Below are 14,634 nucleotides of genomic sequence, written 5' to 3' on the forward strand. Positions count from 1 at the left end.
TTCAAATGCTTAGCTCCAACATTTAGCAGCGTTGTGCAAGTTATTCAGGATTTGATTTTATTCTCGGGTCTATATGGCAGTGCAATGCTGTATAATAAAAATAATCAAGCGGCAGTTGTATCATACCACTTTACACATCATAACCATGATATCCAAACCCTTTTAATCCAAGCCGTTTCCATTTTTAAACTGAGCTCCAGATCAAAACCCCTGCACTCTAGGAAAATAACAGGCGCCAAATCAAAATTAAAGTAGGTACAATACATACTAGTTAATTGATCAGAAACGTTTTGGTTTGATTCTTAACTGGCTAGATTTTAAGCTTTGCAGTGTTTTTATATTGGCAAACCTTGAACAATAGGTGACACATGAAATTCCGATGGCAGTACATAATTTCAACTGGTTACGGAATACTAAACTATCAGACGTTCGTAAATCACGATATTCTGTGGACCTTAATACTGCATTCTAACTGGGCAATTTGCATTGGTGAGACAATATATTTACCTCATTCCTTTGTTCCTGCTTTTCTACTTTTCCACAAAATTACTTACTTTCTTCTCCTAACTTCTCAACTAACTCTCTCATAATTTCTACTTCAAGACAAAGGAAAGAGCACATGGTTCCCTCCAAAGTCTAAATCTTTTCTTAAGTTTCAATTTACTTTCCAATTTTTTAATTTAAACTCTGTATCAAACCCACTGTTGTAAAATCACAATTAGGGGAAGAACATTAAAACATTAAAGCAAACAACAACAAAACATCCACGCAACCACTTTGTTAAACACACACACACACACATGGAAGCTTCCAACATTCATTCCACAGCACTTCCTCTATCATTCAAACTTAACATCTTAAACTGGGATGAAAATAAAACATTTAAAGAGAATCCAGAACGTTGATTAAGACAATGGTTTTTATTCTTCTTTCTTCCAAACTGTAATTAAACTCAAAACAGAAGTAAATTCAAGAAATCTTATCACTTTAATCTTTAACAGTTTTAACACTTCCCCAGCCCCCCAAAGCTAAACTAAGGTGCAAAGCACTGCATCCACTGCCTGCAACAAACACTCCACAAGAACAAACAGGCTTCAACAGCTCCTGCTCTCAATCTAATGCAACAACAACCACCTACATTCGACAAGCAACCAGACCACACAAACACACTGAAATACAAAAACTAAGATTTCTCCTATCCGCCTCCAGGTACGCCACTAGCCCATTCTACCAACTCATCGTAATCTTGGGACATAATCACTCCCATTTTTAGGATGACTTGGTGAGCACTAGAGAGTCCATCCTTGAAATCCTGGATGAACGCTCGATCCCCACGACCTGGGTCCCCTTGTCCTGAGCACTCTTGATATACTTGGAACAACAGTTCCCCGTATTCAGAAGCTCCTTCCCCTTTTAGCTGCTTGGTTGTGGTAATTCTGCTCCAGTTAGTAGGAGCATTCCCTAACTCTCTCTGAATTTCTGCCTTAAACTGGTTGAATGGTACCTGTTGGGCATCTATTTCTGATGTTAGGGTGACTGCATGTGTCCACCGTCCCCCACTATAATCCTGTGCTGGAGGAGCGGCGGGTCCACCTGCTACCTGCCTCCACTTATCCACTGGACAGGCTGCCCTGACCAGCTGGTGTACGTCTCTCGGGTGTAATTGGTGTCCTACCCAGATTGTGTCTAATTCTTCCCAGAATTTAGTGTTTGTGCTTCTAGGTTGTAATTTACCCAGGGAAGCCATTATCTGCTGCCTCTCACCTGGGGTGAAGGGTTTGTAATTCGCTTTTGGCTGTGCATCTGTTCCCCCTCGGGTTACTGGCGCTAAGTTGTGTTCTAGCGCTTCCCAGTCCTCTGGAGGAGTGGTTGGTCCCTGTTGTGTGGACTCATAAGGAGGTAGAGGGACAGTTTCCCCTCTCCATTGTTTTTCTTCTAACACTTGGTTTTGTTTCTCCAGTTCCCTTACTCTGGATTCTAACTCTCTAATCTTTTCCTTATCTTCACTCCACTTCTTAGTAGAGGCGCATACTTGCTCAATTAGTCCACCTAACTGATGTACTAACAATACCCCTATCTTATTTCTCTTGTTTCTCTTTTCTCCATCGATCCACTTTCTCTGCTGTTCTAAGGTCTGAGAAGTATCCCAGCCATCCCTTTGCATCCTCTTATTAATGCTTGCCTGTCTGTCATGTACACTTCAATGAGAGAACCTGCAGATCCCCTCTTAACTTCATTATCTGCCATTTTGCAGACTTCCCTACCCCCGGTCACTATTGCCACCTTGGCAATAGTGTTTCACTACCGTCTCAGAGTTTCAATTTATACTCACGGCTTCCACTATTACCACCTCGGCAATGTGCTTCTCCACCGGAGTCCGGCTCTAGGTCAGAGTTGATCAGCTCCTTTTCCGCACCACTTTTACAACATTGACAGTCCAGTACCCAACTATACAAACTTTCATGCAATCAGATGGCAACTCTGCGTTTGTTCGCCACTACAGAGTTTGATGTTAACCGACCTCTGCTACTTGTGCTTCACAATCTTAAGTGCCCTTGGTGTCTCTATGCCCACTTCAATTCCTGACCTTCGCATGGGGGATTTCCCCTCTTAACAACCGGTCTAAGGTTCCGCGTTTGAGACAGGCACTACCTTGTCCTCTTGTTGGTCAGCACAAGTAATAGTTACTTATCACTATCAGCAGTTAGTACTTATCACTATACCATATACACTCCAATACTTATTACTACAAATACCCCTTAAGTTTAACCCCTTTCAAACTGTATTCTTGACCTTGTCTGACTCCCACAGATTCAGTGACCTCTATCCTGGCTTTTCGATCGTGGCCAATCGATCGAAACTTACCAGTAATAGGATCCGTGCCGACTACGCCAATTGTTGTGGGAAAATTACCATCGGAGTCAGACTGGAGGTTCAATAATACAGTTTTATTTTGGACACGAAGCTTCGAGGGAGAAAGTACTGGTACTCACCAGTACTTGGCAGCTACCTTCTCAATAATACAATAGCAGTTGATCATTTTTATACTTCTCAGACAATAGATAGTCCGGACATTAGCCATTTAACACATCGTTATAGTTGAGTAGACAGATCATGGTGATTGGTAGTTAATACATTGTTACAGTCAGACAGATACAGACATGGGCAGTTAACATCACATTGTTTCATAGAATGGATACATTTCCTCTATCAATGACTATCAATGCTGGTTTCGGTCTTTACATATAGTGATTGGTTTTGCTGCATTTATGTATTTCTGCTCCCACCTATGGCTGATTTTATAATCAGACCTTATTCTCTTGGGTCTGTCCTTATCTTTAAAGTGCCTCAATCTCTTACTGGCTTCCTGCAGTATCTGATTCCTGCATGTTTAATTTTAAGTAACTGTCTGTCCTGCATGTTTGAACTTTAAGTAGCTGTCTGTGCTAAAAGTCAGTGCCTGTTTAATGTCTCTTTCTCAGGTAACCATTTTATGTGGCAGGCAACCATTTTGTGTCTCAGGTACCCATCTCTGTGATTTTCCCCACTACACAGTGTAAAGAATGATTACACTCTGTTACATATGTTGAGGCAGGGCCTCTTTAAGGAAATGGGTCATGTGACTGGGTATGTGGGGTGAGCTGACTGGGAACCACCCTGAGTGGGCAGTGAATGTTTGGAGTGTGGAGCAAGTCGACTGAATAAAGATCTGTGTTCCCAGATGCCTGACTGTGGAGTAGTTCTTGAGGAGACACCTCAGTACTAAGAGATTGAACACTGGTGATGAAGGGTGGAGTGTTTGATGGCTCGTAAAGTGAAGGACAGGGATCTTAAACGGGACCATCTAGAGACCCACAGTGCACTTAAAGAAGGATACCCTCAGGGGATGGGTAAGTCCATGGAGGTAAGAGGGCGTCATTGGAAACAGCAAGTGGACGGACTTGGGAGCCATCAATGGTTAAAAGTCGGTCTCTATGACTGTCACTGACATTGGGTTGCAGGCGACCAGAGGAAGACTCGGTCATTGGGTGGTTGCACTACCGAGCGCTCAGGGAGAAGCGAGCGCAGAAGCCAGTACAGAAAAAACAGGCTTCAGTCTTAGTTTAGGGGCAGGAAATCCCCTGCGATCGATAAAGAGAAATGGCAGGAAAATTCTGGTCGATTGGGACATTTGATGAAGAGGCTGAGTGGTGGACGGTCTGCATCGAGCGGTTCAGTGTTTTTGTCACCATGGATAGGTTGGGTGACAACCTCATGGTGCTGGTCTATTTGAGCACAATGGGAAGTAGAACGTTTGGCATCTTGAAAGGTGATCTACAGCCAGAAAAACCAACGGAGAAGTTGTTTTCAAGACTTGTGTACGGTACTGGAGGGGCACTTTGCACCAAAGCCACTGCTGACTGCGGAGCAGTTCAGGTTTTACAAGCAGGACCAGATGAAGGCAAGACCATTCCTAAATTAGTGGCTTCCCTGAAGAGCCTCGCGGAGCACTATGACTTTGGGTTTTTTTTACAGGATGCGCTATGGGACTGGCTTGTATGTGGCCTCAGCAGGAAGCAATTCAGTGGAGTCTTTTGGCAGAACTGCAGCTGGAATTTAAGAAGGCATTGGAAATCGTGGTCTCCATGGAACGGGCTGATAGGGAGGCAGCACATTTAGGCGTTTGTTCCACAGGTTGGCAGATGCCAAAGAGCCAGTCATCGTCCGAGGAATGCCGCTTTAGTGGCTGAGGAGGACGCATGGAGACCAGTTGTTGGACAAAAGTACCTCAGTGCTGGAACTGCCAGAAGATGGGCTACATTGCCCGAAACTGAAGAGTATCGACATCCAAGAAGAATGCAAAGCTGAACGGTCAGGCGGCAAACCCTGGCGAGTGGCCAATGTAGACAAGGACAAGGAGTCCATGGGGTCTGCGGATGGAACAAAGCAGACTGAGAAGACACAGTTGAAGTTAAACATCCTGTTGGGATGAGGTGAAGTGGACAAGTTCTGGACAGTGCCCAAAGTTGAAGACAAACTAGTGAAGATGGTGGTGGACACAGGCATGGCAGTGTCATTGATTCCAAAGTCAACATACAAAGCAAAGTTGAATCATCTTCCCCTGAAGCCTGCAAACATCATTCTGAGGATATAAATGGAAAAGTTGGTTCCTCTGAAAGGTTATGTCTCGGCCAAGGTGCAGCTGAGGGACCAGTGTGCTCCACTGCTTTTGTATATGGTGATGGTGATTGTCCCGCATTATATGGACAATCTTGGCTGAAATAATTAAAATTAAACTGGTGAATAGACTAACTGAATCTTGTTCCAGTCTGAATGACATCTTAGAAAAATATAAGAAGGTATTTAATGCAACTGTGGAGAGATGTAAGGAATTAAAGTGAGTTTACGATTGAAACCAGGCACATGCTTGAAGAGCATGAAGACACATCCAGTGCAGTGTGCAATTAGATCTAAAGTGAAGGCTGAACTCGAGAGATTAATAGGTTTGGGGGTATTAGAATCAATGGCCACGAGTGAGTGGGTCATGCTCATTGATCCAACAGCTCAGTGAGGCTACATGGGGCTTTTAAAGTCAAGGTGAACCCTGACTTATGTGCGGATCAATATCTGTTGCCCCTTATTGAAGACTTGTTTATTTGCCTTGCTGGTGGTCAGAAGTTTACCAAGATGGCTCTCATGCAGGTGGGGTGGCTGACAACACTCAGCCATCATGAACCATTATTACCCCAAAAGGGTTATTTCTTTATAAACGACTGCTTTTTGGGATCACTTCGGCCCGGTCGTTTTTCAAAGACCAATGGACCAGATTTTGAGTGGTCTCCCGGGGGGTCCAATGATGACATCCTAGTAACGGATTTCACAGATGAAGAACACTGGCGGAATTTAGAAGAGATGTTGAAGAGGCTGCAGGAACATGGGCTGCAGATTAGGGAAGACAAGTGTGAGTTTTTTAAGGATTCTGTCAAATATTTAGGTCACATTATCGGCGGTGAAGGGTTCCATAAAGCCCCGAAAAGCTGGGGGCCATAATGAAGGCATCGAGACCAGAAACATGTCCCAGTTGAAGTCTTTCCTGGGACTCATAAACTATTATAGCAAATTTGTGCCTACTTTGGTGACAGTACTGAAACCACTGCATCAGTTATTAATGAAGGGACAGGTGTGACAGTGGACACCAGACTGTGAGAAGGCACTTTTAAACTTAATTTTCACCAGTTTGACAGTGAAAAACTTAACCAAGCAGTGAAGAAGGCATTGAAGGAGTCCAGGATCTTAGTGCATTTAACCCCAAGTTACCTCTGCAGTTGGCCTGTGATGTGTCGCTGAATGGCGTAGGAGCAATGCTATCCCATCTGATGCCGAGTGGAGAAGAGAGGCCCATTGCAATCACATCTAGATCCCTCTCGAAAGCGGAAGAGAACTACGCACAAATAGAGAAGGATGCACTGCGACAGGGTCGAAGGAGCTTTACTCTGTACCTAATCCTGTGCTATACCTGTCCTTGGAGTGTTTGATGGTGACAGTGTAGAGGGAGCTTTACTCTATATCTAACAACGTGCTGTATCTGTCCTGGGAATGTTTAATGGGACAGTGTAGAGGGAGCTATACTCTGTATCTAATCTCGTGCCCTCACTGTCCTGGGAGTGTTAAATGGTCACACTGTCGAGGGAATCTGTCCTGGGAGTTTTTAATGGGAATCTTTTTAGAGGGCTGTTTACTTAGTATCTGACCCTGTGTTCTATTGGTCCTGGGTTTGTTTGATGGAGAACGTAGAGGGAGCTATACTCTAAGTAATCTCATGCTGTACCTGTCCCGGGAGTGTTTGATGGGGGCATTGTAGAGGAAGCTTTACTCTGTATCTAACTCAGTCTGTATCTGCCTTGAGATTCATAGAAATCATAGAAACCCTACAGTACAGAAAGAGGCCATTCGGCCCATCGAGTCTGCACCGACCACAATCCCACCCAGGCCCTACCCCCATATCCCTACATATTTACCCACTAATCCCTCTAACCTACGCATCTCAGGACACTAAGGGCAATTTTTAGCATGGCCAATCAACCTAACCCGCACATCTTTGGACTGTGGGAGGAAACCGGAGCACCCGGAGGAAACCCATGCAGACACGAAGAGAATGTGCAAACTCCACACAGACAGTGACCCAAGCCGGGAATCGAACCCAGGTTCCTGGAGCTGTGAAGCAGCAGTGCTAACCACTGTGCTACTCGTGAAGCAGCAGTGCTAATCACTGTGCTACCGTGGCGTTTGCTACCAAATAAACCTGTTGGACTTTAACCTGGTGTTGTTAGACTCCTTACTAGGCTAGAGTGCCCTCTGGTGGGCTGCACTAGAATAGGTTTAACAGGACAGGGATAATTATATTTATTTTTATGAAGCTTAGAATGTTGACTGCAGAGAGAGATCTCTGTCAGATATCTCCCTTCTCTATGAAACATCACTGCATCATTCACTCCTGAGACTGCTGTCTGACCTGCATTGTTGCCTTTCCCTGAACTCTACTTGTCCCTTTCTTTACCCACAGGCTCCCCTCTTGATGAACTGGAGGGGAAGTCTTGCTGTGAAGCTGAACCTCAGCAATGAGGAGGCATGTGACTGGTTCCTTGCTCACGCTCTCAGACTTCAGAGGAGGTTGGAGGTGAAATATCTCACACTGGAAGGAGGAGAGGGAAGTGCCAATATTGATCTGTTGCAGCAGCGTTCCTGGCAACTTGCCAGTGATGAGTACATCAGCCAATTCACTCTGCTGGCTGAGAAACTTGGGAATACAACCATTATATCAACTGCTACTCGGTAAGTTATGACATTCTCTATAATTCTTCACAATGGATCTGGGTATTCTTGTACATCAACCACAAAAAGAGTTAGCATGCAGGTACAGCAAGTAATTAGGAAGGCAGCTTGAATGTTGGCTTTTACTGCAGGAGGGGTGAAATATAAAAACAGGATGGGGTTGTCCAGCCTGACTGTCTACCCCTCTACTATGGCTATATTCACTGCCAGGTGTCCCTTAAGAGGGAGCATGAAGTGTCTGCCGGCATCATCGTGGCTTTCCATTCCTGGACTGGGACTGGGCTGTTTCATAGACCCCTTCCATCACATTTTGATTTGATGTTATAAGTTTTCTTTGCTATTTATTTTTGTTTTACAGAATATCCCTTTAAGAGGCTGCTCCTTTAATTTGTCTCACAGGAATGAAGTTCACAGTAACTTCATTGCAGTGGTAATGTAAGCCTATTTGTGACACTAATAAATAAAAGTTAAAAACTTTTAAAAGTTTGTTTTATTTAGTTTAATTGGTTTAACCCCCATTATATAAAAGCAAGTCTTGCTACAATTATACAGGGCATTGGTGAGATTGCATCCAGAGTACTGTGTACTGGATTAGTCTCTTTGAGGAGGGAAATACTTGCATTTGAGGTGATTCAGAGGAAGTCCACTCGAGTGGTTCCTGGATGAGGAGTTTGTCTTATGAGGAAAGGTTGAGTATGTTGAGTTGTACTCTTTGGAATTTAGCAGAATGAGAGACAATCTTATTGAAATATTTAAGATCCCTAGAGGAATTGACATGGCGGATGCTGAGAGGATGTTTCCCATCATGGGGGAATCTAGAATCTCGGGACACATTCTAAAAATAAGGGGTTTCCCATTTAAGACAAAGATGAGAAGGAATTTCTTCTGAGGATCTTTGGAATGTTCTTCCACAGAAAGCAGTAACAGGTGGGACATTAAATATATTTGAGGTTGAGTTAGACAGATTTCTTATCAGCGAGAGAGAGTTATGGGGGACAGGCAGGAAAGTTGAGTGAAGGCCACACACCAGCCAAGTTTTTATTGAATGAGGGAACAGGCTTGAGGAGCCAAATGACTTACTCCTTTGCTACATCATATGTTCTTTTCTTCTTCTGTAACTAGGGCTGGGTGTGAGAGTAATCAGGGCTGGGGACTGAGTCAACTGCCATTCATCAGCAGAATGTTTGAAGGTCATAGACTTAAGGTGTTGTCGACAGTGCTATCAAGTGGCACTTATCTCCTCACTGACGCTTAGTTTGGGTTCCATCAGGATCACTCAGCTCCTGATCTCATTGCAGCCTTTGTTCAAAAATGGACAAGACAGCTGAACTCAAGAAGTGAGGAGAGAGTGCCTTTGACATCATGCAGCATTTGACTAACTGAAGAAGCCCTAACAAAATGGCAATCGAAAGGAATCAGTGAGCTAACTATCCACTGGTTTGAGTCATACATGGAACAAGGAAGATGGTTGTGGTGGTTGGAGGTCAATCATCTCAGCTCCAGGACATCTCTGCAGGAGTCCCTACGGGGAGTGTCCTAGGCCCAACCATCTTCAGCTGCTTCATCAATGGCCTTCTGTCCATCATAAGGGCAGAAGTATGAATGTTCTCTGATGACTGCACAACATTCAGCAGCATTCGCTTCTCCTCAGATCCTGAAGCAGTCCATGTCCAAATGCAGCAAGCTCTGGCTGGGGCTGATGAGTTGCAAGAAACATTTGTGCCACACAAGTGTCAGACAATGACCATCACCAACAGTAGAAAATCTAATCATCTCCCCATGACATTCAATAGCATTATCATAGCTGATTCCCCCACTATCAACATCTTAGGGTTACCATTGACCAGAAACTGAACTCTACAAGGTATAAAAATACTGTGGTTACCTGAGCAGGTAGGAGGCTGGTAATCGTGCAGAGGGTAACTCCTTTTCTGACCCTCCAGAATCAGTCCACCATCTACAAGGCACAAGTCAGGAGTGTGATAGAATGCTCTCCACTTGCCTGATCATCTCTCCCTCTGTTCTTTTTTAATGCATTCATGGGATATAGGCATTTTTGACCAGACCAGCAATTATTGCTCATCCCTAATTGCCCTTGAGAAGACTGTACCTTGGTCACTCTTGCTTTATTAGCCTTAGTATTCTTTCTCTCTCTCGTTCTTTTACCCTGAGTATGTTGTTCTCTGTCTCACTCTCTTACTCCATTACTCTGAGTATCTCTCTCTTTCGCTCTATTACTCTATCTCTTTCTCTCGCTCTCTCTCTTTCAGTATTACCCTGAGCATTTCTTTCTCTCTCTCTATTACCCTGAGCATCTCTTTCTCTATCGCTCACCCTCTCTTACCCTGAGTATCTCTCTCTACCTCTCTTGTTCGCTCTATTACCCTAAGTATCTCTTTCTCTCTTTCTCCCTCTCTCTATTACCCTAAGTATCTCTTTATCTCTTTCTCCCTCTCTCTATTACCCTAAGTATCTCTTTATCTCTTTCTCCCTCTCTCTATTACCCTGAGTATCTCTTTATCTCTTGCCCTATCACCTATTGTCTCTTTCTTTCTCTTCCTCACACACACCTTGAGAATATATTTCTCACTCTCTCTATTACCCTGAGTCTCTCTTTCTCTCTTTCTCTCTCTTGCTCTATTACCCTGAGTATCTCTGTCTTTCACTTTATTACCCTGAGTATCTCTTTGTTTCTCGCTCTCTCTCATTCTCTCTCTCACTCTCTCTCTCTCTCTCACTCACTCTCTCTTTCTCAGTCTCTCTCACTTCTCTCACTCTCTCACTCTTACTCTCACTTTCTCACACTCTCTCACACTCTCTCACCCTCTCTCATCCTCTCTCATCCTCTCTCTCTCTCTCACTCTCTCTCTCTCTCTCTCACTCTCTCTCACTCTGTCTCACTCTCTCTCACCCTCTCTCACTCTCCCTCACTCTCCCTCACTCTCCCTCACTCTCTCACTCTCTCTCACTCTCTCTCTCTCACTCTCTCTCACTCTCTCTCTCTCTCTCTCTATCTCTATCTCTCACTCTCTCTCACTCTCTCTCTCTCACTCTCTCTCACTCTCTCTCACTCTCTCTCTCTCACTCTCTCTACTACCTTGAATATCTCTTTCTTTCTTTCTCTCTACCTCTCTCTCTTGCTCTATAACCCTGAGTATCTCTGTCTTTCACCTTATTACCCTGAGTATCTCTTTATTTCTCGCTCTCTCTCTCTATTACTCTGAGTATCTCTTTCTCCTCTTACTCACACTCCCTCACTCTCTCTTGCTCTATTACTCTGAATATCTCTATAACTCTATTGCCCTGTCTATCTTTTTGATATGATGTGATTTATTATTGTCACATGTATTGGTATACAGTGAAAAGTATTGTTTCTTGTGCGCTATACAGACAAAACATACCATTTGTAGAGTACATAAGGGAAAAGGAAAAGAGAGGGTACAGAAGTTACAGTCATAGCTAGGGTTTAGCGAAAGATCAACTTAATATAGGTATCTCTTTCTCTCTTTCTCACTGTTATACTAATTATCACTTTCTCTCTTCCTCTATTACCCTGAGTATCTTTTTCTCCCTGTTACTCTCAGGATCACTCTGTTTTACTCTCTGAGCCTCAGTGTCTTTCTCTCTCTTTTCTTTGCTCTATTTATCCTGAATATCTATCTCTCCCACTACTTCTCTCCCTCCCTCTCTCAAACGCGCACATAGGCTATTACCCGTAGTAAATGTGTCATTATCCTGCTCTCACACTCATTCCTGTGATGGTTTCCCAGGTCACCTTGTTTGACCAATGATTTGGTTCTTTCGAGAGCAACATGAAAGAATTTTTCAAGCTGAGGTTATAAGAATGTTTATGGTTCTTGAAAATGCTGATTGAAGCTGTACTTTTGTATGCTGCAGGACTGCACACTTCCCTGTCTATGTTCGGATGGCTCCTCGGCAATCAGACTGGACTTACGCAGGATTGAAAGGCCTCATTCCCACTGTTCTTCATTACAGCTTGCTGGGATACAATTTCTTCATTCCGGATACAGTAGGTAATATAACAACAAGAGGCAGCCAATCAGGAACTCTGTCACAATCATTTTCTAACATCCAGTCAACAATTCAAACTGATTTGCTATTCTATTTTAACATTCCCAGGTACAACACGGGGTTAGATGCAGAGTAAAGCTCCCACTACACTGTCCCCATCAAACACTCCCAGGACAGGTACAGCACACATTTAGATACAGAGTAAAGCTCCCCGTCCTAAACTGTTGAAAGACTGCTGACAAAATATTTTCTTGACAGAGCAGCAGAGAGCAGAGGATTCTAATAATTGTAGAGAAAATGAATGCATTGCACTATTTTTGTGGATTGTGGCCTGTGAACTCAGCCAAGTGTAGGTTTAATGTAGTTAACTTGCTGTCCTTTTCTTTGTGCTGAGGTTTCTGGGAGAGCAGACTTTGCCCTGGTCATGTTGCAGTTCATGTGAGGTTAATCACTTTGGAAGCAAAAACAAGAAGGCAGATTACTACCTGAATGGTTGTAAATTGGGAGAGGGGAGTGTGCAGCGGGACCTGGGTATCCTTGTGCACCAGTCGCTGAAGGTAAGCATACAGATGCAGCAGGCGGTAAAGAAGGCAAATGGTATGTTGGCCTTCATTGCGAGAGGTTACGAGTATAGGAGCAGTGATGTGTTGCAATTATACAGGGCCTTGATGAAACCACACTAGAGTATTGTGTGCAGTTTTGGTCTCCTTTTCTGAGGAAGGATGTTCTTGCTCTTGAGGGAGTACAGCGAAGGTTTATCAGGCTGATTCCAGGGATGGCAGGACTGATGTATGAGGAGAGATTGACGAGGTTAAGATTGTTTTCGCTGGAGCTCAGACGAATGAAGGGGGGATCTCATAGAGACTTATAAAATTCTCGGTAGCACAGTGGTTAGCACTGCTGCTTCACAGCTCCAGGGACCTGGGTTCGATTCCCGGCTTGGGTCACTGTCTGTGTGGAGTTTGCACATTCTCCTCGTGTCTGCGTGGGTTTCCTCCGGGTGCTCCGGTTTCCTCCCACAGTCCAAAGATGTGCGGGTTAGGTTGATTGGCCATGCTAAAATTGCCCCTTAGTGTCCTGAGATGCGTAGGTTAGAGGGATTAGTGGGTAAATATGTAGAGATATGGAGGTAGGGCCTGGGTGGGATTGTGGTCAGTGCAGACTCGATGGGCCAAATGGCCTCTTTCTGTACTGTAGGGTTTCTATGATTCTAATTCTAACAGGACTAGACAGGGCAGATGCAGGAAGGATGTTCCTGATGGTGGGGGTGTCCAGAACCAGGGGTCATGGCCTGAGGATACAGGGGGTAGACCATTTAGGGCAGAGATGAGGAGACATTTCTCCACCCAAAAAGTGGTGAGCCCGTGAAATTCATTGCCACAGGAAGTAGTTGATGCTAAAACATTTAATGTATTCAAGAGGCGGCTAGATATAGCACTTGGGGGGTGAATGGAATCGGAGGTTAAGGGGAGAAAGCAGGATTAGGCTATTGAGTTGGATCAGCCATGATCGTAATAAATGGCGGAGCAGGTCCAAAGGGCCAGATGGCCCCCTCCTGCTCTTATCTTCTATGTTTCTATGTTTATATAGACATCTGCGGGAGAGGGTTTGTGTGATGGGTTTGGGGAGGAGCATGTCCACTGTCTCTGCTGAATTGCACCTGGGAGGTTTGTATTTTAGAATAGGTGCAATTCTGGTCAAGCTGACCTGTCTTTAGAAACCCACTACATAAACCAAAACACCATTACTTCTGTAGCATAGACAATGTGGGATTTGAAGCCCATGGGCAGAATTTTACACTGCACCCAAGGTGGGTTCTGAGATAGGGGTGGGTCAAATTGAATACACAGGATTCCCACCTGGGAACCTGCCCATCCAAACACATTAGGGCGGCACGGTAGCACAGTGGTTAGCACTGCTGCTTCACAGCTCCAGGGACCTGGGTTCGATTCCCGGCTTGGATCACTGTGTGGAGTTTGCACATTCTCCTCGTGTCTGCGTGGGTTTCCTCCGGGTGCTCCGGTGTCCTCCCACAGTCCAAAGATGTGCGGGTTAGGTCGATTGACCATTCTAAATTGCCCCTTAGTGTCCTGAGATGCGTAGGTTAGAGGGATTAGCGGGTAAATGTGTAGGGAATATGGGGGTAGGGTCTGGGTGGGATGGTGGTCGGTGCAGACTCGATGGGCCCAATGGCCTCTTTCTGTACTGTAGGGTTTCTATGATTCTATGATTTTCACACAGGGCCTTGGTGGGAAATCCATACATTCATCTAGTGAGGCCTTATAAGTGGCCCTGTCCCATCCGGTCTCAATCTTTAGGCTGGCAGGAGAGTAGCTGTGGATACGGTGGGAAAGTGACACTTACACTTTTCCCTGGGAAAGGATAGGGGTGTCTCACTCTATATCCCCTCAAATTTGAGGCACCCTTCCATCCAGGGCATTGGAGCTTTGGGACTTCTTCCTCCCTAGCATACTCCCTGATGCCATGATCACTTCCCACCCCCCAACTGCTCCCCCACAAGCGTTCCCTACCCCCCCACCCTCAGGACTCCAGGATTTAACTTTTCACAGGTCCCAGGACTTAGCCCCAGGCAGAACGCTGCAGTACCACTTCTGTCCACTGCAGTGCTGTGCCTGGCCAGGTTGAAGAGCTGTCAGCCAATCTGATTGTCCCAACAGTTTTCACAGGCGGGACCTCCTTCCAAGGACAGATGGAAGTCCCACCCACTGCCAATCAATGCTCAAGTGAACAATGAATGGCAACAGGAGTTCGAAGTTGGCAGCCGCGCGT

General features: G+C 44.8%; 1 protein-coding gene across 4 annotated transcripts in view; it reads left to right on the forward strand.

Annotated features, from left to right (window-relative positions):
• The window catches only part of LOC144498744 (SITS-binding protein), a 148,534-nt gene that overhangs the window by 100,359 nt on the left and 33,541 nt on the right, over window positions 1-14,634 (forward strand). For 3 of the 4 annotated variants that reach the window (XM_078220358.1, XM_078220360.1, XM_078220361.1), the window contains 2 exons: window positions 7,544-7,812; window positions 11,710-11,846. In XM_078220358.1, coding sequence (XP_078076484.1) covers window positions 7,544-7,812; window positions 11,710-11,846 — 406 coding nt within the window. The remainder of the gene's footprint in view (window positions 1-7,543; window positions 7,813-11,709; window positions 11,847-14,634) is intronic. The other variant, XM_078220359.1, reaches the window with a different exon arrangement.

This window comes from Mustelus asterias, chromosome 9 (assembly GCF_964213995.1).
Source record: "Mustelus asterias chromosome 9, sMusAst1.hap1.1, whole genome shotgun sequence".
NCBI classification, from domain to species: Eukaryota; Metazoa; Chordata; class Chondrichthyes; order Carcharhiniformes; family Triakidae; genus Mustelus; species Mustelus asterias.